Here is a 26,444-nt window from a genome sequence, read left to right on the forward strand (position 1 = left end):
TTAACCTAGTGATTAATACAAATGAAGTTATATAAAAAAAAGGAATATTTGTGGTTTTTTTTTTTTTTTTTTTTTTTTTTGTCTTAATCGCGCGCCACGGAGCATTTGTATTAGCATTAGTATCTTCGTGACTCTCGATCGTGGCGGCGGTTATCTACTTTGTCGCTTAATCTCCACATCCGGTGTCGTGCGTCGTCGCGCGTTTCCAAGTGTGTTTACTCGAGCGGAGTAAAAAAAAATCCGTCAGCATGGCCACGCCGGTGCCGGACATTAATAGCGTCAAGACGAAGGCGTTGAGCACTTACGCCGAGAAATTCGGCGAGCAGGCCGTCGTCTGCGTGTACGCGCCGGGACGCGTGAATCTCATCGGCGAGCACACCGACTACAACGAGGGTTTTGTGTTGCCGATGGTAATAATAAAATTCTCCCCAGCTTTTTGAAAAATTCAATTTTCTCATAAACTTTTTGCGCGCAACTATTTGTGTATTTCGCATGTAATTACGAATTACTTTCTGTGGAAGAGAAAAGCTTGTTCAGCTTGTTCTTTCATTTGATCTCTGAAGATGTTAGGATCGCATTGCGTTTTTATTGCGCTTACATAATGCGCGAAGAATGCAAATTGCAAGACTCGCTCGATAAACGCAAGTTTAGCGCGCTCTTTGACACGACTCAAGCGCTGCCGATGCGAGGTCGTGGATCAATGAAACACGAGCCCCAACTAATATTCGTATTTATTACACGTCGATTGTTTGTAATTACGCAAGTTGTTATTGCAGTTTTTCTTTAGCGATTGCAGAGAGTTTAACTTTATCCCGATTATTTAATTGTGCGAATAATTTATTATTTTGAAATATTTATGTTATAAAAAGAATTTAATTGACGTTTAAAATGTTGTGAATTTATTATCAGGCACTACCGATGGTGACGGTGATAGTCGGAAAAAAATCTCACAACGGTAAAAAGAGCAAGATCGTTTCTCTGAGCGACGCGATCGGCACCACGAACGAATTTGAATTCGAAGCAGGCCGGCGGGACAGCATAAAACCGGGAGAACCAAAGTGGGCGAATTACATAAAAGGATGCGTCGCTAATTTTGTTTGTAAGTTATTCGTGATTTTAATTAATTATTGTCAAAAAGCGAGAACAATTTGTGATTTTTAACAATTTGTGACGTTAATCAACTCTGCGACATTAGACAAATAAAGTCTTAGAGTAGTCATTGTTTCAAGACGGAATTTATAAATCCACCAGTGACCAGTAAATCAATATGTAAATGTATTTTAGGCGATGTTCCTGCATTCAACGCGGTTGTCGTATCGACTGTCCCGGCGGGTGCTGGTCTCAGCAGCTCGGCGGCATTAGAAGTAGCGACTTACACCTTCTTGGAGGCGCTAAGCGGAGAAAAACCAGAGAAACCAGAACAGAAGGTAGATTTTTTTTCTGGCAATCGCAGTCTTTGTTTTTTGTTTTTGTTTTTTTTTATTATTTTAAATATCTATCGAATATAATTTAATATTTTTATCGGCGTTTTTATATTGAATGTATTGCTGTTTTTTTTTTCTGAAAATCGCGAGCTTATGTTGTTAACAAAAACGTGGTTTGTAAATGTCACAGGCTTTAGCGTGTCAAAAAGCGGAGCACGACTTCGCCGGAGTGCCTTGCGGTATAATGGACCAGTTCATCTCGACTATGGGCAAGGAGGGCTGTGCTCTCTTGCTTGACTGTCGTGATCTCACCACAAAGCAAATACCCATGCTTTACATAGACGACTACGTTTTCCTCATAACGAATTCGAACGCGCCGCACAAGTTGAGCTCGAGCGCTTATCGCGAGCGCAGAGATTGTTGTTACGAAGCTGCGAAAATATTGGACAAAAAAAGCTTGAGGGATGCGAATATAAATGACATTCAAGGTATTGTTTCTCTTGCGATGTTTCAATTTTCTTCTAATATAATCTTTCTTACACGTCTGTAAAATCAATATCTAATATTAATCTAATATCTAATATTAATTTTAATATCTAATTACAGGTTTTGTTGTTTAATTGGTTTTTATGTGCAACGCGAGTTAATTGTTTTGTGCATAACGGTGTTTGTTTTTTTTGTCTCAGTACTTGAATCACAGAACGCGGCCGTTCACGTTGTGAGAAGAGCTCGCCACGTGATTACGGAAATTCAACGAACCCTGAACGCCGCGGTGGCGCTCGAGAAAGGTGATTTTCAACAGTTCGGCCAATTGATGAACGAGAGTCACGATTCACTGCGCGACGACTACGAGGTCTCCTCCGCAGAGCTCGATTCGCTTGTCTCAGCCGCTAGAGAGGTGGATGGTGTGTTGGGAAGTCGCTTGACAGGTGCGGGCTTCGGTGGTTGCACCGTCACTTTGTTGAGAAAGGACGCGATTGAGAGGGCGATTCAACAAATAAAAGCGAAGTGAATATCTTTTTCGTTTTTTCTTTTTTCTTTTTATATTAAGCTCGTATATCATTTGTAAGCGGTAAAAAACATATATATTTTTGCTTCACGTAGGTACTCCGGTACACCCGCATTCTACATAGCAACGCCAATCGGAGGTGCTCGTGAAATCAGCGTTAATTAATAATATTTTTGTTGATTTTCAATACACACATGTACATATTTTGCAATATTGTATATCACAACAGATTTGTCTTGAAATATGACTGATATATTTTAAACGTGTGTCACGTGTGTTCGCGTTTGTCGAAAGCATATTTCATTTTTAGAAGAGCGAAATTCTGATATATTTACAATGAGATTATTTACAATCGGCTTACAATGTCGTCAGAAAGAGTCTGCTTCAGAGTTTTGACACAGAACAACATGAGTTAAATAAGTCAATAGCGTACGCATATAATTAGCGGGAGGGGAAGGAGAAAAAACGAGATAATTTTGTTTTTTTTAAAAAAAAGGTCGTAAATACAGAATAAAAGTTTTTCATACAATGCCTCAGTATTGAGAGAATAAAAATTGAGATAATAAAAATTTTTTAAATTTTAACGAATCTTAAAAACTAATATCTCGTGCCGTTTTTTCTTTCAACATAATTTTGTACTAATGTGTTTAAAAAATAATATCCAAGCTCAAAGAAAAGTCGAGAGAGAGAGAGAGAGAGAAGTTATTGTATAAATGATATAAAAAGATCATTTTACAACTTTGTAGCTATCTAATTTTCTTGAATAACGAGGCTACTTTGATGTACAACTTTGTTCGGTTGTAGCGCCAGATTATTCTATAGATCTGTTTGTATCTGAATGTGTTGGATGAATGTTGCGTCGAAATGTAAATAATAATTGAAACTCCTGCCTTTCGTAAGTACAAAAATATCATACAGACTAATTTTATACTGAAATGTGCTAAAATACATATGTACAACCTCTTAATTTAATTAAATAAATTTGAAAGTGACACTTTTTTGCGCTGCACAGTCTATAGCGGTAGCAAAATGTTCCCGTTATAACACTGACGTTCGAAAAATATACTGCGCGTTTTCCATATTTTCTTCAATATCGATTGAGAGTTTCGGTTGAGCTATTTGTATATTCTGCAATATAAAAATATAATACCTATATATATAATACGTAAACAAAAATACATATATATATAATACGTAAATAAAAATTTATTTTTATGCAACATAGACCAGAGCCACTATAAAAATTAAATTTACCTTTAAGGCAGTCGTTGAGTTCGATCTCGCTGGAACTGCATGTGAGTCCCGAGGGTTTTACGCCTTTAAATATTTCGATCACGCTCGGCTTTAAATTGTGGAAAATCAATGGCTGACCCCTCTTCGCAAAATCCTCTATTAAAGTTTTGATGCCCTAAAAAAAGAGAGAGAATTGCAGTTACAATAAACGATATGTCTGCGCGATTATATCGCACAAGCGAGCAACTTTTTATTATCTTTTGAATGAATTTTTGTCGATAAAATTACTTTTGCCGCTGTGAAATCAGCTGCTTGAATATGCGTGGAATCTATCACAACAGGGACGTTGATTCCCTCTCGTAATCCTTGCTTGCTAATAACAGCTCGGACATATTCGACGCTCGGAAACACCAGGCTTCGATCCGGAGTGATGACAAGATATTCATAGCCACTAATGCTCTGTAAAAACAAACAAGAAACACGATATATTGTACGTTTTGTAGATTATGATTGTGTTACGAAGAAAACTTCTCGATTGTTGTTTAATTGAGGACGCGCGAATAAGAAAAATTATATATGAGAAAAATCTCATTACAGAAATTAAAATATAAAAAAAACAAATGAGAAATTTTAAGAAACCAAATAGAAATAAACGATGATAATTGCAAAATATGTTTTTTATTTCACACAAGGTTGTAAACTTACTGTAGCTTTGTGAACTCGCAACGTCGGTCTGGCCGAGGCGTAAAGTAGGAACAAGAGATTTATACCGATGCCGATTACTATGCCCAGTTCGAGTCGTATAAACAGGCAGCACAGAAACGTGGTCACGGCCGGTATGAGATCGATTTCTGAAAATAGCATTGCGATATGAACTTTCTATTTCCCCAGCCGCTTTATTGTATGACGATTTCGTCTACATTTACATAGAGGAAAAAGTACTTTTGCTTCGCCACATGGGCTTCACCACTTGAAACTCCACCGTAAAGACGACCGCGGCGATGATGACGGCCGCCAGAGCAGCTTTTGGAATGTAATATAGATAGGGTGTCAGGAACTGTAACGATATAAGCACCAGCAGTCCGGTATAGATGCCGCCGAGTGTCGTCTTAACCCCGGACGAGTGGTTCACCGCACCTCTGCTGAGACCGCCGCTCACAGGCATTGACGACACGAACGACGAAACCACGTTGCATGCACCCAGTGCCAACATCTCTTGAGTCGCGTCTATCGACTTGCCATCAGCTGCAGAGATAATATAAATTTAATTACCCGAAACAGGTCGTATATACGTTATGTATGAAACGTAAGAAAAGCATTATTTTAGATATTAATATATTATTTTTTTAGTGTTAGTCCAAACAAATTAACTGTAATATTTATAAGTAATTTTATTTCAAGAATTTTATGTTTAGTTATTATTTAATAGAAAAATTCGAATACATTGATAATTTTGTTTTTTTTTAGAATTTTCTTACAGAATACTTTGGCGATAGAAATAGTTTCCAGTAGACTCAGCATGGGAACGACCAAACAGCCGGTACCGAGAGCGGAGATCATGTCGATGAAAGTGTAAGTGTCGTTTCCAACGTGGGATTCGAAAGGCGGCAAACGAACTTCCGGCAGTCCCTGCTTCACGTGACCCGTCAGAATGACAGGCGACTCTCCGAGATGTTCCTCGAGGAGCCAGCACATTACCGCACAAACGATCACTATGATGATGTTTCTTGCTGTGGAGATCAGCCAGACTAGCTTTGCAATAACCTGTTGTAATTGCGACGGTACTTTGGTATTCTTTGGTACTATCAGCCAGTCTTTCACCTTCTGTGAACACGAACAATGCGCGGTTCTCGAGTTTCCATTGTTAAATTGCGAGCAACGCCGGAGCAAGAACCCCGGAGTTGCTTTCCCGCAACCTGTTGCGATTATTTCAATAATGGCGCACTTACTCGAAGAAGCAACAGAATGATTATACAGACGATTCCCAGAATAGTGTCCCAACATCTGGTCTCTCTGATGTGCTCGAAGATATTTTGCCAGACCTGAACGAATTTGGTGCCGGTTACTTTGATCCCGAGAATGTCCTTCACCTGACTAGTGGCGATGATGATCGAAGCCGCCGACGTGAAACCCACGGACACCGGCCCCGATATAAAATCCAGCAAGAATCCTAATTGTCGCGTTAGGCGAAAAATAAATTAAATTAAAGCTGTCGCAGAAAGAAAAAGAAACAATTTAAACGTGAAATAACGTGCGTGTTACGTGGAAAAGTGCGAGACAAAAAAAAAATACATTTACGAAGGTAAGGAAAATCACGTCATGTAATCCTTGTGTGTTTTTTATGATACGTTACCTAATTGCAGAATGCCCATTAGTAAAGAAACACAACCGGAGATGAAGCACAACAATACAGCAAAATCGGGTCCCAGATGTGCCTTTTGCAAAGTCTCTCTCGTCAGGATCGCGGCGATTGCGGTCGGTCCGACAGGCACATCCTTCCAAGAACCCAAGATCGTGTACACGAAACAGGCCATAAAAGACGAATAGAGCCCGTACTGCGGTCAAAAGCGATATACGTTGGTTTCAGTTTGCAAAATGTACAGTTGAGGAAAATTTTTGTCGAAAAATGCTCTAATCAGGTCTCGTACTTCAACTCGCACGAACACACTATCCAAAACAACTGCTACAACAAGGTGAGTTCCCCTTTTTTTTTTTTTTTTTAATATAAATTTGCTATAAGCCCAGTGTGTTCCAAAGACTGAACAAGTTTAATTTGCCGAACACTCGAGTTTACCTGCAACGGTAGTCCCGCGACGTTAGCGTACGCTATGGCTTGCGGTATGACGGTGAGACCGACGGTGATACCGGCCACCAGATCGCTCACTATGTAGTCTCTTCGATAATTCGGTAACCACGTGAGGATCGGTATCCTTTTGAACAACAGCTTTCTTGTGCAGGACCTCCGGACTCGTCGACGAAGCCATTTTCTCCCAGAGGTCCACCGAACGCTCTTGTCAGAATTTTGCGGCACTGAAAAACGTATATCGCAAAAATACTAAACTTTAATTACACAAATACCGTGTTCTGCAGCAATAATATATATAGATATAGAATCGTGTATTCTGTAACAACAATAACTCGAAAACCAAAAATGTCGGGATATTTATTAAAAATTTTTTTATTACAACAATTTTACACAATTTTTTCTCGAAAATCGTGCGAACATCTGAAGTACGTACGCAACGTGTAATTTTGCACATAAAAAAGTGACATTTGTGTGTAGGTGAAAAAGCGTAGCTACAAATTAAAATATATCTTGTGTGTCACAAGGAAGTGATTTCGTTACAAGAAACTTCCACTTCGCGTTGCGTTATGTTCACGCGTGCTAACGATGCGGCTCTGATAGTGACATAATTTTGTTTTTTTTTTGCATTCATCAGCCGCTTCGCGCACTCATTTGTATTCTTGGATTTGATAGAAAAAGAAGAGAAACGATTGAGCGCACAAAGACGCCAGAACAAATTATTCCACTCGACTGGTAATTTAGTGGAAAAGATATAAAGTATAAGATATATTGACAATATCTCTCTGACAGAAACATTTACAATGTAAATATAAAACGTAAAAAATATGATAATTTTTCATGTGATAAAAATAACGAATATATAAAAAAACATTCCACATCTATTGTATTTGGAAATTTTTATATTTACATTTCTCTCTCTCTTCTCATTATTATTTACACTGAGACGGAAGTCGGACATATTTTTCTTAGAGACGTTAAAACGTAGTTTTTTTTTAATTAGCGACTTTAATCAAGATACGACAACAAATCCAAATGTCTCAATTCGCGCCGCATCTTCGAGATCGTTATTATTCTGCGGAGAGCTCACAAGGCTGATGTTTATTTTTGCGTTATCATTAAACATATCTGAGAAGCGTCAATTTCGTGTGTGAATCTCGTATTTCCGGAAGAAGTTAATTTTTTGCAGTCATGTGATTCTTGTACAATTTGCGATTATACGTCAGAGAGATGTAATTACAATCGGCGCGTCTCTTATCTTTCGTCATCCTTTGGTGTCAGTCCCGGTAAGAGAGTACGATAAAAGTATTATTGATTTTACTTAACAACAATAAACTCTAATTAATAGCGAACGATTCAATTGATCGCGAATACATAATAGATGAGGTTCCCGCGATTTGAATAACGTTCGACGCACAAAGTCGAGGTATCTGCTCGCGCGCAAAAGAGAGAGAGAGAGAGAGAAAGAGACGAATGTTAATCAAATTATTTACATATCAGACAACATGTAGAACAGATAATTCATCAATACGTGTGACTCGAATGATGATGGGGGACGTTAGGCGTGATTTTTTGTATCACAATCAAAATTTACTTGGCGCGAAAACAAAAGCTGACGTAACAGCGTCGATTATTGCTCTTCGTCTAGATCGACATTCCGCAATTAAAAACATTACAGTGAACTTTTTGCAAACCGGTTATCGTGATTTGCGCATTAATCAACGTAGCATGTATACAAAAGCGCGAACGAACAGGCGAATGACACATACGGCTATTTTTTTTTTTTTTTTTTTTTTTTTTTTTTTCAACAGATTCTTACGTGCACAATGCAATTTATTTTCTTGCGCGCCTCTCACACGCAGTGTGGTTTCGTTATTGCAAATCGATTGTGTGACGTGAGTATTTCAAAATTGTATTTCTCGCGATTCGATCGATTTGTGTATACATTTATCAATATCTTGAGAATACTATTCTTGAAAATACTTAATCACTCTCGGTCAACTCTTAGTAACAATTTCTCGACAATTTGTCCCGTACGAAATTACACATTTCAACGCGCAAAATTACTTGTCTATATTGAAGATAAATTACCGCAGATTAAAGCCGATAAGAGCGTGGATGTAGGATTTCTCAAGTGTGTGTGTGTGTGTGTTTGAATATTTTATTACGATAAACTATAACATTTCCGACGTTTCGGTCTTTAATTCGAGCGACGTTGAATCTGTCAAATTAGTTGACTTGACTATGACAGACACTTGATATTGATTCCGAATTAAGGCGAAAAATTTTATAATTTGTTAATAAAATACTCACGCTAAGATCTCGTTTCATCAAGCTCTAACTGGCCGTTTCAATCTCAAATTATTTTTTTGGGAGGTCAGAAAATAGACACATTGCTTTGTGCAAAATATTATCTTCTCGTTCTTTACGTGATGCGTGTGTAAAGACACATGCGCAACGCGAATATACAACTCGACAGAGCTGACATGCCTTGAAACAATTTTTTCAATTGTGAACAACGCTAAAAACGACCGTTCAACCGTGAAAGTGAAGGTCGGTATACGGTGCGCGATCATTTTTGTCAATTTTTGCCGACGTTTCCGCCACCGTCCTCACTCCCATGACGTGTTGTTGTGTGTTCCAACAACACACGTTGAATCGCACACACACACACGTCGATTATTTTCTCATCTACTTTCGCGTGCGAACAGCAAAATGTGAGTCGCCAATGCGATGAAGTCTCGCGTACTACCTCGCGTAATTTCCCTGTTTGGTTGACGTATCGTTTGTGTGTCGTATGAAGAAATACGCAAACACATCACCGCGCCGTACCTTGAGTGACAGCAATAACCGATACTTCAACAAGCGATGTCATAAATCAACACAATATGTGTTTGGCAGAGAAAGAAAGAATTTATTTTGTCTTGAATTCAGCATTTGTGTTATCGTAAAAAATGTTCGGTTTTATGTCTCGATAATGTTCTAAAATGTTTGAGATACGTATCCCGTTTCAAATCCGGTTTTCTGATTAAAAACACGATATGAACATCCAAATCCGTCAAATGATGAGATTTCTATTTTAAATCACGGAAATGATTAAGATGCGCTTTTCTTCTAAATGTGTGTGAAATAAACGCGAAATATTAATCTGCGTAGCTCTTCTTCCTGTTAACTTAATTGTTTAAATATCGAAGAAATTAAAAATATCAATGAACTAAACGTTTCCTGAAATACCAAATGTCCAAAACGGATAGTGCGATAAAACTAAGTTGTTCAACGATTGTTCTCAGCTCTACGTACGTATCAAAATTCACAATTTGAGAAAAACAATTCACCTTCGAGACTGACGATCTTCGCGTCTTTGGTAATGGCATGAGCGCCGTGGCTGGGATTACCGTTCGGGGCGTTCGGCTCGTTGTTGTTGCTGCGAAGAACCTCGTCGAGCACGTTGCTGCTGAAGCCTGTTAGCGTGACCTCTCGACCTTGGTTTTCCATGTCGTGCTCCTCGTTCACGTTGTACCTGGACATGATGATGTCCGAGACGTGATGACGATCGAGACGCGAATTCGGACCGTGTTGTCTTTCGATATCGATAAGCGACGCCGATGTGAAGCTGGTGGACTCCTCCTCTCAGGTGGACTCCATCCTGCCGATTGCTCGCTTTGCTGCACGGTGACCCTGAAGCGGGAGAGAAAACGGAGTGAACTGATTTGTATATTTTTTTCTTTTCATTTCATTTGTCGCGCTTATCCTCCAGATCTGCCGTTCACTGATAATCTATGCGCAATTATAGGTTGTTTCGTTATTGTATCGTTATAAATCTCACACGCGCGTATCTACATCAGGTACCGCCTCCCTCAACCGCGAGTGTCTTGTAATCCTTATAGTCTAAGAGCTGGCTACGTAACTTTTTATGCGACTCTGTACCTAAGTCCTAATTTTTACTTAGAAAATGTTCAATTACTATCGATACAAATAAAACTCGCTTGTCATAAGTCGCTCTGAAAGACAAAAATGAAAATAAGCGGAAAATTATGAAAATTTTTAAGAAAACAATTGTAATTGGGTACAGTCACGAAAATTTGTACAAACATGATAAATTATGTTAGAAAATAAAAAACAAATCGTTAGAAGTGTAGATAAAGCAAGAAACAAATTGTGTCAGAAGCGTAGATAGAAGAGAAGTATTCAAAAATCAATAAAGTGTGTGGAATGTATATAAACCGCTTGATTAGTGTTATCGCTTACATTATGCTTAATTACCAATAAATGGCTTTTAGTATATTTCTGACGTTTTGTATATTTATCGTAAATACTTGTATTAATATATACGTGAATCGTCAGAAGTTACTTTGAAAGATTTTAAGCGATAACACTAATCGAGCGGTTTATATACATCCGACACTTTTTATTGATTTTTGAATACTTCTCTTCCATCTACGCTTCTGACAATTTGCAGGTAGCTTGTTTAATGTATACAAAACAAGTAAACAAATTGTCTGAACTGTATACTTATGACATAATTTTTCCGAATTTTCCGCAACTTTAACGCAACTCTGACGGTGACTTCTCTTTTACCTACACTTCTAACGATTTGTTTTTTGTTTTCTAACATAATTTACTGTGTTTGTACACATTTTTGTGACTGTACCCAATTACAATTATTTCCTTAAGAATTTTCACAATTTTCCGTCTATTTTCATTTTTGTCTTTCAGAGCGACTTCTGACAAGCGAGTTTTATTTTTATCGATAGTAAGTGACCATTTTCTAGTAAAAATTAGGACTGTATCGAGTCACATAAAAAGTTATGTAGCCAACTCTCCGTCTATTAGTTGGAATTGTTTCGCAAAACGCGAAATTCTCGACGCGACGAAAGGACGTTGCGACGTTGATTTTCTTATATACAAATTGCAACTTTTAATTAGTTACGAACGTGCACATTTGTTGAGTTTCGACATAAATAACTTTCTCTTGTCCGGGCGATTACAATGCAACGCGATATTCTAAAAATTAAGATTTCTAAGAGTTTTGCAAAGAGACGTGTATTGTTTTTCTTTTAAACAAAGTGCAATTGCAAAATCACGTGTCGGATTATTTCTTGCTGAAATATTCAATCGCGCGAACGCGAGAAGGGAAATAGAAAACGATTCGAGAAAAATCTTTTCTCGCGTTCTCTTTTCCACGCGAGATAAAAATACTTGGACGGGGTGTGATCGCGCTCACACAATTGCGTTCATGCTCTCGAGGTTTTCCAGATGGACGAAAAAAAAAAAGCACGGCAACGACAAACAAATACGCCGATATGTAATTGACGGAATTTTGCAATTGGATTTGCGAAAACTCGTAAAAGAGCGAATGAATTTCACTCTAACGGAAAGTACGTGCGTGTACACACGCGAGTTGAGCAAAAAAAAAAAAAAAGGATATTGCACACAAACGCTCGATCGCGTTAATCGACGCAAAATTGAAAATTAGTTACGCCAAATATAATTGCACGTTAACTTTCACATTTGTAAATATTTACACGTAAATAAATATTTACACGCTAATAAATATTTACAGCTGTTAAAATTTGTAGAAAATTATAAAAAAAAGCACACGTGTGTTGAAATTCAAATTGAAGCGGAGAGAACTCTCAAGAGGAGAAACAATATAATTCTGTAAAAAGTATGCGACGATGCTTGAAAAAACAAAAATACACTGCGCATATTTCGATAAAATGTGTATTTTTTTTTGTTACTTGTCAATTTAGTTATCGAGCGAAATAATCGACGTACGAACATTCGGTAATTAATAAATGTTTTATAATTAATTAATTAACTGTTTTCTGCGCTGCAATATGTCCGCATTTAAATCTCTCAAATAATTGTGAAATGCGCACGGAATTATATGTGGCGTGCGAATAACCTCTGAAACACACAAATTTGAGTCATAATAAACGGGATTAACAATCGACAGATGATCTCGTCTATCTCGCGCGACGCGCGCATCACGCTGAAATTGTCACGTTTAAAATTGCAATTTGTCAGAAACGCACACACACACAATTTTGAGTTAATCCTGAAATGTTACTTTCAATCATTTTTTTTTTTTATAGTAGTCGTGCAACTACGACGAGTTTCGACAATAATAAAACTTTCGCGCGATACGCAACACGTTAAACCGAAGCTGCTTCGCGTTTCGTGTTTGAAAATCGAGCTCGTTACGAAGCGGAAGCGCGGCGATACGGGAAGCTGTTTGAACGCAACAACAAGTTAACGTGAAAAGATGAGCGAGTTGGGAAATCATGCGAATTATACACGTGTAATTTGATATCGTCCGATAGTAGTTCCGCAAACGAAAAACGATATGTGTGTGTGTGTGTACGGGTTTGTTTCGCGGAATTCGGGATCATCACGTCGCGAATAACATCGCGATGTCCGTCCGAGGAAAGAAACATGCAAAAGAACAACGACACATTGTCTCAAGCGCGTACACGAGATGTTTACGTAATTAATTTCGCGCTGAAAAAAAAAACAATATTCCGATTAGCCGCGCCTTCTCTGTGTCGAATGGAATCGTCGTTCTCATTATATTGCGTGTTATATTTTTATTTGCGTCGTTTTGAAAAAAAATCGATTGTCTTCTGATAGTTCGCGGCGACGTAAGCGCGTGATGAATGTGTTGCGTGAAACGTTACAGACGACAAAAAAACTCGCTTAAAAAAAAACCTTAGCATTGGAATTGATTCGTTAAAAAAAAAAATATTGAAAAGTATTCGTTGTAAATTTTGTCGCAACATATTTCAGAGCTAGCGCGTTGGAGATCCGGTAGTGAAGTTTATCTCGGAGATACACAATGTCGTGGTATATTTTACGATAACAATTATATCACATCTCTGCATGCGTAATATAGTTTTTTGTTTCACCCACAGTTACGGAAGAAACGTCCGTGAGTGGTTATTTATATATTTTGCATGGTCATTACAAATAAACACAAATGATCAAACGTGTCGTGTTTAACTCAAATTAGCTAGAGTTTGCATTGTTCTGACTGATGTCTCAGTCTGAGACTCTGTCTCTAAATAATATTTGAAGTTTTTTCCAGCTGAAGATAGAAAAACAAAATAAATAATTTCTTTGTTTCGAAATATCTAGTTTGAATTCATCGATTTTTTTTTTTTTTTTTTTTTTTTTTTTTTTTTTTTTGTAGTTCTGCCTCTCTCTCTCTCTCTCTTTATGACTTATGTGTATTTTATGTATTTTAAATATTTTATGATCTTCTGAAATTATAGAAAAATGTAATTACAATCTCTGAAACGTTTTAGTCACTCTTTCAGAGTATCTTTAATTCAGAAAAATTTCGTGACTATCGAGTTTCTTCTACAATTTTACAAAAGTCTGTGACGTCAGCGGAACGTGTGCTTATCGATCACACGTACTTGAAAAAAATTATAAACAAAACACTTATATTCTCAGTATTTAACAGAATACAAGCGCTACTCGTACTCATTAAAAGATTTCCGTGTGCATGTTATATCACGATAACATAATCGTTTTTATACACACAAGTATGTTATCTCGCATTGAACCGCAAAATATATTTAATCGAAAGAATCAATGATTTTGAATCAATATTTTACCAAAGATTAAAACCGTCTTATTTAATTACTGATTACGTTCTTGTTTTTTTTTTTTTTTTTTTTTTACCTCTTTGATATTATTTCAATTTAATTGTCAAAGAAGTGTCGTGTCACGATATGTATAAATTTTTCCGCGAGACTTTGAGAGAATTATTATGTAACACATCATGCGAGTGAATTTCTTAACGCTGGTCTCATCCTTCCGGAGAAAAAAAAGAGACGTTTTTGTCGTCAGATTGATCTTACTTAGCGGCAATTCATCATCGGCCAAACATTTTGCAACGACGGAACGATTGCGGCGAATAGCTGTCTATGTTTTTTAACTGGATTGTCAATGAATCACGGTTTCGCGTTAGTCGAGAAAATGAATAGTTTACCTGGAAAATCCTTGAACGCTTTTGTACGACAAGCAGACGAACGTAATTTCGAGGTTTTAAGCAATTATTTCACATGTGTGTGTGTGTGTGTGTGTGTGTGTCATTTAGCAAAGATGTAGCTGTCAAATTCGCAACATGACGCAAATGTCAATAGAACTTTTGTATTTGTTTCCTGAAAACGGCAGAAAAAATGATGTCAAAGATGATCCGTGAAATTTAGAATATTTTTAGAAACGCGTTTGTGTGTTATTTTACGATATTACGTAACTACGTCCCAATATTTTTCGAGATAAAGTGATATTCCTCGTAAATCGTTCGGACGATTATTTACACATTTGTTCGATCGGATGTGTCAAAAGAAATACAATCGCGGCGGGTTAATGTCACATATTCGTACTTCGCGTAGACGCGATTGCAGCACGAGGAAGTGTATCGGAGGTCTATCAGCGGTTTTTACCTTTGATATCGTCAGACACCGTAACTGAAAAAAATATCGCTTTGGTCAAGGTTTCCTTATATAAGTGGATTCGAAACCGAACTAATACGGTACCGACGTATTTTACGAAACTCAAAGAGAAGGAACGTTCTTTGACAATTTTAATATATTATCGTTTCGAAGGAGAAAACCGCGCGCGCGGTAAAGGATCGAAAAATAAACGACGGCTCGATGTGCTACATTTTAAGTCGATATGAAGCAACGTTCCTTCTTTCGGAAGGATATTCCAAAAAAATAATAAATTACTTTGTTTACAACGTATACACAATTTTCAATTTGCGAGCACACTCGAGAATTTGCGCACAAGAGCGCCGTGTGTCGCTTTTTCGCAAAATATTCCTGTTCGAATCTGCACTCGAGTGTTTCACAGACGCGCGCGCGCGCTCGAGATTCGATTCTCTTGAACGCGTGAAATGTCGCGGCGAATTCGCTCGTTTCACTCGTTTAGCAGTTCGCCGCGCGTGCGAAAGTTTATTAGAAGACCTATAATCCCACATAAAGGCGGATGATGCTTTCTCTGGCGCGATTTCAGCGGTCGATCGGACAAGAGTTGTTCTCCCGCGCACAAGTTGCGCACATAATCACGTGCAGCGCGCATATAAATGCGCGCGCGCGCGTGCGAACGAATTTCTTTCTCGCAAGCGTTGCCAAAGTATGTCATCGTATGACCGTTGCGCGCGCGCGTCGATTGGCATCTTCTATTTTACTGCACGTTTTTACTACACATCGTATAATAGGTAGTCAACGAACCGCACGCTCTTCTAATGTGTACGCACGTAAAAGTTGTTAAACGAACCGTTCGAATACCCTCGACTGCGCTCGATCTCTCGCGTGGCGTCGATCGCGCGAGAAAACACAAAATGGCTATAAATAGCCGCTTTTATTTAACAACCTCGGTTTTGAGATAATCACATATAAAAAAATTCACATTATGTATATTAGGCTGACTCGCAAACAAGTTTCCGATTCGGGCAACAAGAGAATTTTATTTTATTTTTCTAAGATAATTCGACGTAGCTGTGATTCCTAACACAGATTTTTAAATTTGTATTGATTTAAATATCATTGGATGTAGAACTTTTTGAAATTAGAACTTTTTGAAATTTAAATTATCTTAAAAAAAAAGATAAAAATTGTTATTGTCTCAATCGGAAACCAGTTTGTGAATGAATCTAATACGTGGTCCAGTTAAAAAAAAAAAAAACACCATTTTTTACAGTCGCAAGTCTCAATTTCGTTTCGCGAAATTACTTTTTACATCTTTATTTGTATTCAATTACTCACCCTGGTTTGCGGTCAGAATGTCACAAACTACGAATCTCTCCGGTTATACATTTTGTCTTCTCTGTTTTGTTTCACTCGAGTCGGAAATACGTCGAGAACACGACGTGCGCTTCACCGTCGTCGACCGTTACCGTTCTTGTTCGTACGTGAGAACTGCTTTTCTCGCTTCCCTCGCGCGCAATTGCCGAAAAAGCGCAATCCGGAGAGAAATCAGGAAAAATAAGCGAGGGCGGTCTCGCGCGCCGTTATGACACAAAGTCACCTCGCAGCGGCGGCGCGGAAGCTACGAGAGTTCGCTCGCTCGCTCACCTGTACCGCGCTGATCTGACAGTCGCGAATTTTACTTTTGCGACACGATACCGTGCGGGTTCCCCGCCAACGCGCCGGATCACCACGTGCTCTCTCTCTCGTTGGTCGAAGTTGACTACTATGAGAATTAACGAGTGAGATCCTACTGTTCCTCTTTTGTGTGTGTATATGTATGCGTGCGTAATGATCTCTCGTTAAACAGTCATTACACTGGAATTTGTAATGCGAGATTGTATAAAAATCAATTTACATTTCCACGAATCCGAACGAGAGCGAAGTCATGTGAGGAAAAAGTTCGTGCATAGGGGATCCACCGCGCTGTTAACAAGAGACGTCTAATAAAATGTTGTACAAAGGGGATTTTCCTGAAAAAAATATGATTATCATCAGCGTATTTCTACCAAAAAAAAAAAAAGCCATCACGCTGTCTGTCAGATTGGATTACGCGCGGTGCAAAGTCTAATATAAATAAGAACGTTTGGTTCGAATAATAAACCGCGTCAATATTCATGTGGAGTGACGATGGAATCCGATTATGCGACGTTCCATTTGCTCGCGCGCATATTATCGTTCACCGATAATATAATCGATCATATGCGATACACGCACGTTTGCGCGATATACAATAAAGAAAGAAAAACATTATATTTGTAATAAAAAAAAAAAATTAATACAAATACAAATGTAAAATCATGATTATTTCATGTAATTATTTTATGGCGCTAACATAATAAATCTATCGTCTCAAATAAATAAATATAAAAAAAACTTATATAATCTTTTACTTTTATTTATTTAGTTTTTATTAATTATATATTTTATTTAATTACATATTATTTCCACTTTTTTTTACTCTTCCAAATGAGAGATCTGAGAGTCGATTAAGTTATGTGCACACATCTTGCTTATTGTTCGCTAAAAGATATTTCTCAAAATATCTCAAAATATGTTCTCTAATTGATGCAATAATGAAAATAGGTGAAAATAAAACGAAGAGACCGCGGCGCGGTATAATTATACTGAGAATTCATAACGTCTCGCGTTATGCGCGCGCAATCAGTATATGCGATGAAGTGTGGCGATTCTGACAGTCGATCGATACAGTTTTACCAGAATGGAAAATGCGATAATCGATGAAACGACGCGAGCAATAAAAAAAAAATAACGCAGTTGAGTTCATACATTTGCATTTTTATAAATGCGCAATCACACAAATGATGTTAAATCTGTTTGCAAGAACAATTTGCGCAATGACACGTTATCACACACACATAGATCGTATTGAAAAACTAAATAAATATTTTTAATATTTCTTTAAAAAAACACAAATTTAATCGGAACAACTGCGAGTTTTGTACAAAAATTTGTTAATTGCCCGGCAAAATGTGGCAATAATCACTGTTTACCTGTGGTGACATTACATAATTTGGTGCTCAGCATGCAACGTTAGCGATAAGAAATGCACAAGCCTTCCTTTTGCGAGTTTTGCCTGCTGCCGGTCTGCTTGCCAGCTCGCTATCTCGCGAGTGCTTCCGTTCTCTCTTACATCATCGCTCATGCACGCCCACACTGTATACTTACGCTCGCACATATGTTGTGTCGAACGGAATGTAATTAGTGCAATATAAAAAAAAAACACACACACACACACACTCTCTCTAATTTAATAATTAACTCACTTACGCGAATCAATGTTATTTTTAATCAATGTAATTACACGTATCGTATATCGTACAAATTGACGCACTCGACTGTTATGGAGCTTGTGTTTCAAATTATAAATCCACAAAATTATTTCTCTTCATTTTTATTGCAAATTTTAAATATAAAAATCCCATCAGGGAGAGAGAGAATCTGCATAAAAATATTTAATTCAAGAATTGCTTGTGTTTTAAATATATCTGCAAAATTATTTCTTTCCATTTTTATTGTACATTTTTAATACAAAAATCCCATTAGAGAGGGAAAGAATCTGCGCGAAAAATATTTAATTCAAGATATGATATTTCGCATATGATACATTGACATTCCAGAAGTTCTCAGGTTTCAATTTTTAATTATTGAAACACACAGTGCGCAAATATGATTTCTGTCAGGAAAAATTGTCGAACAAATAAAATCACAGAATTTTCGTGATGCAAAAAATATTGAAGACAAAACGATACACGTAAAACAATTTACATACTTTATCTAAATTGTGTGATAATGCGCGCGTATAATCAAGCCGATTGTGATTTGTCATATCGAGCGCGCGGTGCTCGTCGGCGTTTAATATATTGAACCAATAGACCAGATAACACCTCCGATTGCGAACTCGGATTCGCTCGGTCCGACGCAATTCGCAAAGTGTATCGTAAAGTATCGCACAGGAAATAATCGTGTATCCGCGGATCGTAAACGAATACTCGAGTTATTACGTCACTCTTTCGCGATTGCGTAAGCACGTAAGTGTTCAATTTTCAATAAAGAAGCACCGGCAAAACCGCTATTCTACGCTCAAACGAATCTCATTACTGCGAGAGCAGATCTTAACGCCGCATTTCGCGATCTAATCTCTTCCGTTCGTTAATCTTCTAACAGCTCCGAGACGTCGGAGTGAATGTGATGAGAGTTTCCCCAAATCAAAGGCGGGAACATAGAGGCGAGGGATTGTCTCTTCGTGATGACGATCCTTCGATCGCGCGCGACCCGCGCGCTAATTATTCGAAGACGAGAGAAGACGCGACGCGCATCAATTGCACGTACATACCTACGTACATACAAACAATTCGAACAATCTAATGTCCTGTTACACGCAAAGTGTTATCGCAGATATATATATATATATATATATATACGTGTGTGTATGCACCTGCGGAATCCGATAGCGTTACACGAATCGCATGACAATTAATCGCGCGCTGTTTGGCGCGCGACTCTGTATCGAACGAGCCAACCGATTATCTCGTCGAAGAAAAAAGCTCGAGCGAATAATAATTTCCGCTTTAAAATTTCACGAGATTTCTTTTTTAAAATATCGTAAAACCCTTCGCGCGTCAGAAGCATTTTACGATATCGCGAAAACACTTGGAGTTTTTTTCGATGACACGGTGATCTACCACGGTTATCGCGAGATAAATATAAAGAGAAACGCTTCTCAACTATATATTCACAAGATAATACAATCGAGCATTTTATCTCGCGATAATCGATCTATTTTATTATAATCGTTTTTGAAGATTTGATAATACGTGCAACAATGACATCATGTGTCAGCGATTATCTTATCAGTCTGTGAATATTTTTGTGGATGTGGTGATACAAAATTCACGATAAAAAACATAGGTTTAAAGAGAGAATTTGAAATTATACACGTCTCTCAATGAAGAACTACTTTGGCGTCACGGTTAGGGTCATTGTACGTGACAAAATTTTAGTCGTGAGCAAACCAATCGCATTCTAACTAATGTGAGGTAATACCGATCTGTGATTAGTTGAATTGCTTAAGACTCCATGGTTACGACTAAAACTTTTTCACGCGCAATGGCTTCGACGTCTGAATTAGTTACCGAAGGGAAGGGAGAGAATTGAGAACTATATAGCGGCGTAAATCGCGCGCTATCGGCGTAATTCTTCATTTCTTGGTCGCGATTCTCGTCAGACATTATGGCGCGATGCCATACCTATTACGTGGCCGCAAATCTTCGATCAACTTTGCTCTGGCGCATTCCTCGCGAAAAGACGCATTCTTCCGTTCGCGCGCGTTTAAATTCCTGATATAACACTTCCTTCTGTTTCTGAATGTTGAATCGTTAATGAAATTACGTAACCCCACAGTTTTTTCAGCACATCCGCGTTTTCCGCGGATCATCCGATAATAATAACGTGTGTGTGTATCACACGCACATATCTCACGTGAGCGCTCGTAGATATGACATTTTTTCATTTGCGTGTGTTTTTATATTTCGCACAATTGCACGTCGCAAATTGTTTTTGTGCACTTAATAAAAATCAGATAGCTCGAGATGTTTAATTAACACGTAATATATCGCTGTGTCAATTATCGTATAAAATATGCACGTGTAATTACGGAAAGAGAAACAGAAGCGCAAGAAATGTTGTTAATTTTTTTCATAATTTAACGAAGATTCGAATAAAATATCGATTGATTTGTGTCATTACGTACTGTCGAATAGAGGAAAGCTTAGAAATTCTTACTTGGCGACAATCAAAGAAACCGGCGATTAACAGTCACGGGCAACAGGTAGAAATTCAAAATAAGGAAATGTTGATACGGCAGTTTGAAGCAAACACTGGTGTTGAAGTGTAAGGTGAACAATATTTATTAACGAATGTGTGGTCTATATAAACGTTTCGACCCTTGATTTGGGTCTTTATCAATATAAATTCTACAATATAAAATTACAATTGTCACGCAATAGTGAATAATACATAAATAAAAGAATGATAAAAACTTACAATAAGTAAATAGATGGAAAGACGTTAGTAAAAATGTGTGTCACAAACAATAATGCTGTCACATCTTCATGGTAGCTATTTGGTAACTAGAAATTCAAAATTGATTTGAGACATTTCTCGTCGAAGTTGATCTGATCGCGCCAATTATTTCTGATCACTGGGTCGAAACAATCGGATCGCGCGAGTGCATTTCGACGAATTTTACAACCGCTCGCACAATGTGCACGATTGCGTAAGTTCGAGGTCGTCGGCGATGAAGTTTTCACGTGCACGCGCGGCGTACAATCCGTGAGACCAAATCAACCAAAATTGAAATAATTCGCGTGGTGGTTGATAACGCAAAAATAGATACGTAAGTGGAGCTACACGAGAAATATTCTCTACTGTATTCCGCAATTTTTTTAATTTAATTTTATCTGTAAATCGTTTCCGAAACAACGATCATTTTCTTTTATCTGTTCTTTTGCAGTCAAATCTGTTTTTTTTTTTTTTTTTTTTTTTTTTTTTTTTTTTTTTTTTAGTCAAATTTTTTTTTTTTTTTTTTTTTTTTTTTTTTTTTTTTTTTTTTTATAGCAGAGGAATATTTTAACGCGATATCATGTTGATCTGTATTTCCAATAAGTTTTTTCCAAATCTCCTATAAAGTTACGGCGCGCGTGCATGATTCCGATTACACCCCTGTCTGTCCCACGATGAAAAAAAAGCAGGTGCACCAAAGCACGATATTTGCCTCGGCAAAAGCGATCACTGTCAAGGGTGGGACGAGGTGGCCGAGTGGTTAAGGCGTTGGACTGCTAATCCAATGTGCTCTGCACGCGTGGGTTCGAATCCCATCCTCGTCGTTCGCTTTTTGTTGCTCCGTGATTGAAAGCCCGCGATAACGTTTAATTGAAAACGGCCGCGCACAGAGAAAGAGAGAGACGGGACTATTTGGCAGCGATCCCACGACTTCGCGCACACACACACACATACACAAAAACGACTACGGATTCATTGTTTCTTTCGAATTTTCCACAATCGCAGAAATATTGCTGCCGCAGGTTAGGTTACTGTGCAGAGCTCGACACACGCATCAGAAAGAAAATATAACGAAATACGTGAATAATTTGTGGAATGAAAAGAGTGGTTCTTTTTTTATTTGCTATTCTACTTTTTCTTTTAGATTATTCACTAGAATTATGATTTTCTATACTCGTTGACAACAATATAGAAACGATTTTTTTATTTTTTTGTAAAAAATAAAAAACAATTGTGTAACTAGAACAACCAGAGTTGAACGTAAACTGTAGTCAATTTGACGGATATCGGATAAAATGTCTCTATTTGTTATTTTTGATTTCTTTAATTAATTAACTTAATTAATTAATATTTTACACTTAATTGTGTGTTCCCTTATTAGAATAAAACTACACTCAGAGTCTTTTTTGCAATTAGCATTCGCATTTCCAAAATCTGTCATTTTGTTAGACAGGTTTGGTTGTTACCTATATAGAATTGATTTACTAATTAGATTCACCAATTAGAGTTGATTCGTCAATTAGAGTTGATTTACTATGCTAATGTTGATTTACCACACTAATGTTATAATTTTAGTACAAATAACCACCCGTGTGTAACCACAACCAACATGAGCACGTACTTCCATGAATAAATCATAAATTTGCAGCGGATAATAGAAATGTTCGTAAAGTGGGTCTTCGCGAGACGCGACCTATTCCTGGAAAAAGCTGATTGAAGAGACGATCGAGCGATATCTTACGTAATATGCATTGTGATCGATCCGCATGAGCGATTTGTTGCAAAATCAGCGGAAGCCTTTTTGCCATAGCAAGTCGTCTGTATACACGACGAATGGAGTGATTGATTTAGAATAGTCTGTAATGCAGGATAAACAAGAACTCATTACTGTTATTAGTCACACGTATATATTCAAATAACAATTCCCGATTGCTTTCCGCTTTGATATGCACACATATGTGTGTGTGTGTGTGTGTCGTCAGAGAGAACTGATCACAATATAAAACTATGCTGTTACGCGAACTGAGATTAATTGAAATAATATTTCTCTCAATTTGTTCAGCTCAGTCGCGTCATCGCGTGACTTCTCGAAAAAAAAAAACAGCTTTATTATGTTTAAATCTAATAATAAATTATTAAATTCGTTTTTCATGTAATCACATTTCTTTCTTTAATAGCAGTACATACTGTAATTGCTAATTTGACTTAATAATTCAGTTTTAATTGGATTATTTGCTTACAGATGTAACGCGAAAAAGTTTAGAAAATCCGAGAATTCAAAAGTACAAACTCAATATTCCGTGATATTCGAAATAGCAGATCTTCTTATTTCGATTATCAAAGTTGAAAAAAGTATTTTTTTTTAATACACAATTATAAAAAATTATAAAAATTGAAAATAATTTTTGTAATCCTTATCACGATTAATATATCGTTCAATTATTACGTGATTAATATGTCATTTAATTAACTCTCTCCGTAGTCATTAATCCACACAAGATAATCGCGAAGGTAACAAAAATTTCGCGTTAATCGTTTCAAGGTTTTAAGGAAGATACGCTAAACAATAGCGGGAAAGATATTATCACACATAATATAGCAGATTAGATTATACAATTAGTTTGTTAATCGTTGTCCGTCCGCGTTTACAAAGCGTTTTACATAAATATGTGTTTCCTTTTATTCCCGCGCGTAATCCAAACAGACAAAAAAATAAATAAAAAAAAAAAGCATCGGTTCTCTTATAATATTAGCGTTAACATGTGAGGCACACTGGCTTTTGAGAGAGTTTATTATCGAATTCCTTCTTCACAAACACATTTATACACAGTGATATTGTGTCTCGCGATAGAAAACAAATTGCTATACGATAGAGACGGTACGTATCAGCACGTGTACGCACGTGTCAGAACAACGCGCGACGGCGACGCGTGGCAAGCTCGCGAGGCCGCGGAAGGATACATATATGTGGGTTTTTTGTACACACACGAAGTCTATACTTTCGTTATCACTGGCGGAACGATTGCACGCTCTGTTTTATCGACCTCGTCGTCTATAGTTGCAGGAAGCAACGCGTTTCTCATATATCGGAAGCGCCGACGTAGCGCGACTGAAACGCATGTTCTTTCAGTGATGCGTCTGATCGCGCGAAATGTCGCTTCCACCAGGAAGATTCGACGAGACGACGCCACTCCTCTCGAGTAAGTTCCAATTTTGTTCTTCTTGGGAGATATATTCCGTTCGCGCGTCATCGTCGTCATTAACCGTTTGGCATCGGTCATTTCGATCGACCGAATCGTCGCGTCATTTCTTATCATGACTTATATATCTCATCATCATTACGTGAGCATTGTGATGCTAGCAAACATCAAGCTGCACATAATCATTCGATCTCCTCGCATCACAAAGGAATATATATATATATATATATATATATATAGTTTAGTGGAGATTTATTTCTTATTATAGTGTCACACAGTTTTTGTTGCTTTTTTTTGTTTTTTACTTTTGTGTATTTGTTTTGACTATTTTTATTTTTTTGTCGTATATTTATACATATAATATATATGATAATATATATAATAGAGATTTTAGTATATTTTTAATTTAATTAAAACGAGATCTTAGTATGTTTTATTTCCAAAGTATTATTCAGATTAATTTTTATCTATTATGATTTTTTCTCTAATATAATTTATTCTATTTTAATTAATTATGTGTACACATGTGGAATATCATAAAATTGATAGAAATTATTCGAAACTTGTATTCTCGTCAGATAAAAGAATCTAGAATCGAGGCAGTCGTGGCCGAGTGGTTAAGGCGTCTGACTAGAAATCAGATTCCCTCTGGGAGCGTAGGTTCGAGTCCTACCGACTGCGAGAATTGGTCAATTTTTTTTTTTCACATAAAAATGTTAGAAAAAGAATAAATAAATAAAATGAATAAATAAAACTTTGAAATAAAAAAACTCGAATATTTGTTTTCTAATTGGTTTCTTTTAACAAAGAGAGGAAGCAATTGATCTCTGCCAAAAATAACATCGCAAAGTTTACACAATGCAAAAATGATATTTCTTTTGTGTACCGTACCGTACATGTGTGCTCGAGTAATAAGCAGATAAGAAGACCAGAAATAAAAAAGAAAACTCTGGTAATAACTTGTTACGTCAGTGCGGTTGCTATCTCTATATTTCTATAAATTGTTTTGCAGACGGCGGTATGTTTTACATCTTTAATTGTCTCTTGTTTTGTATCTATTGGTTTAATATCTACTTATCTTTTATTGTCATAGTAGTAATTGTGTGTGTGTGCTCTGCAAATATGTCAGTTCATCGACGCGTGATTAGTCAAAATATCCCTTCTATTGTGTGTTCCCGCACGACAACGCGACGACATCTAATCTGACACAACCAATTAATCTTGATTGACAGCAACGTTTTTCTTTTCTTCGCCTTGTCATAAATTGTTTTTTTCTGACGATAACACACTTGCGTACGTTTTTGCAATATAATCCAAATAAATAAATAAAATTATTAGCAAAGTTTATATCAAGTTACTTCCACGATGAGATGACGACGATGAGATGTTTTCTCGCGGATATCTCACCCAGATATCTCACGTGAACGTTTGCCGAGATTATTATCACATGACAAAGTTAAAATCGCGAAAGAAAAGAGAATCATCACGAGAATTGCAATGTTAGTAAACGCTTTAAACGGGATAAAACGGTAATGCCAAATTGTCTGTCTCTTCCATTTATATTTGCAATAATCTTATCTCGAAGGTCTTCGTACATTAAACACTTTATCGCACTGCTAATCGACGAATCATTTGAAAAATCGTCGTGCTCATTGTCCTGATGGATTATCAAGAATTATTAACAAATGTGTCAGTGCTCGATGAACTCTCTATCGAATGGGATGTCTGCTCCGTGATTGTACAATACGCGGATTTACGGATTTTGTCATTTTATGTCAATAAAAAAAAAAAAAAAAAGAAACTGCAGTTTTCACGTCGATTCAACTTGCGCGTTGCGTAAGGTCATTGTTGGTGAGAATAATTATTCTCACTTTTATTTTGTGGTGAAGACAGACACTTCCTTCTCTGAACGGTGTTCGTCGAACGTCATGACGTTGTGTAAGTATTACAATTAAATCAAGTGAAATGAAAATCGCGCGCGAATTCGTTTATTCAATTAAAGATAAAATTTTAAAATACATTACAAATATTATACATGTTTATTTAAAACGATTGGAGTGCAATATTATTTGCGTATTTCAATTTTGTGATATCGCGCAGCTTTTGATACCGCGCAATGTATACACAGTTTGTCCGGAAAGTTCCCGGACTGATTTTTTCTAGCGCGGGTAAGCGGCGCTATCGAGCGGTCAACGCTGGAACTACTTAGTA

At 37.2% G+C, this 26,444-nt stretch overlaps 3 protein-coding genes and 2 non-coding genes across 10 annotated transcripts in view; 4 read left to right on the forward strand and 1 right to left on the reverse strand.

Annotated features, from left to right (window-relative positions):
* LOC109858324 (galactokinase-like) overlaps window positions 1-2,695 on the forward strand; it is a 6,812-nt gene extending 4,117 nt beyond the window's left edge. Inside the window, exons 1-6 of one of the 3 annotated variants that reach the window (XM_020435447.1) lie at window positions 61-410; window positions 910-1,099; window positions 1,285-1,427; window positions 1,615-1,912; window positions 2,111-2,432; window positions 2,529-2,695. In XM_020435447.1, coding sequence (XP_020291036.1) covers window positions 249-410; window positions 910-1,099; window positions 1,285-1,427; window positions 1,615-1,912; window positions 2,111-2,432; window positions 2,529-2,598 — 1,185 coding nt within the window. In that variant the 5' untranslated portion in view covers window positions 61-248 and the 3' untranslated portion in view covers window positions 2,599-2,695. Of the gene's footprint in view, window positions 1-60; window positions 411-756; window positions 827-909; window positions 1,100-1,284; window positions 1,428-1,614; window positions 1,913-2,110; window positions 2,433-2,528 lie in introns of those variants that run through there. The other 2 variants (XM_020435449.1, XM_020435448.1) reach the window with 2 other exon arrangements.
* A 387-nt stretch (window positions 2,696-3,082) lies between these two features.
* Window positions 3,083-26,444, reverse strand: part of LOC109858325 (sodium-independent sulfate anion transporter-like) — a 31,622-nt gene continuing 8,260 nt past the window's right edge. Inside the window, exons 1-11 of one of the 3 annotated variants that reach the window (XM_020435450.1) lie at window positions 16,249-16,649; window positions 9,805-10,147; window positions 6,461-6,696; window positions 6,020-6,221; window positions 5,616-5,836; window positions 5,145-5,490; window positions 4,609-4,911; window positions 4,372-4,517; window positions 3,955-4,125; window positions 3,688-3,841; window positions 3,083-3,561 (exon numbers count right to left, since the gene is read on the reverse strand). In XM_020435450.1, the coding sequence (XP_020291039.1) occupies window positions 3,521-3,561; window positions 3,688-3,841; window positions 3,955-4,125; window positions 4,372-4,517; window positions 4,609-4,911; window positions 5,145-5,490; window positions 5,616-5,836; window positions 6,020-6,221; window positions 6,461-6,696; window positions 9,805-9,997 (2,013 nt within the window). In that variant the 5' untranslated portion in view covers window positions 9,998-10,147; window positions 16,249-16,649 and the 3' untranslated portion in view covers window positions 3,083-3,520. Of the gene's footprint in view, window positions 3,562-3,687; window positions 3,842-3,954; window positions 4,126-4,371; window positions 4,518-4,608; window positions 4,912-5,144; window positions 5,491-5,615; window positions 5,837-6,019; window positions 6,222-6,460; window positions 6,697-9,804; window positions 10,148-12,291; window positions 12,473-16,248; window positions 16,650-26,444 lie in introns of those variants that run through there. The other 2 variants (XM_020435452.1, XM_020435451.1) reach the window with 2 other exon arrangements.
* Window positions 21,776-21,857, forward strand: Trnas-gcu. The gene has a single exon. It is a non-coding gene; the product is annotated as a tRNA-Ser (tRNA).
* Window positions 24,127-26,444, forward strand: part of LOC109858326 (sodium-independent sulfate anion transporter-like) — a 9,605-nt gene continuing 7,287 nt past the window's right edge. Inside the window, exon 1 of one of the 2 annotated variants that reach the window (XM_020435455.1) lies at window positions 24,127-24,233. In XM_020435455.1, the coding sequence (XP_020291044.1) occupies window positions 24,185-24,233 (49 nt within the window). In that variant the 5' untranslated portion in view covers window positions 24,127-24,184. Of the gene's footprint in view, window positions 24,234-24,701; window positions 26,172-26,444 lie in introns of those variants that run through there. The other variant, XM_020435454.1, reaches the window with a different exon arrangement.
* Trnas-aga lies at window positions 24,833-24,914 on the forward strand. Its single transcript has one exon. It is a non-coding gene; the product is annotated as a tRNA-Ser (tRNA).

This window comes from Pseudomyrmex gracilis, unplaced genomic scaffold (genome assembly GCF_002006095.1).
Source record: "Pseudomyrmex gracilis isolate BER0280 unplaced genomic scaffold, ASM200609v1 scaffold_198, whole genome shotgun sequence".
Classification (NCBI taxonomy): domain Eukaryota; kingdom Metazoa; phylum Arthropoda; class Insecta; order Hymenoptera; family Formicidae; genus Pseudomyrmex; species Pseudomyrmex gracilis.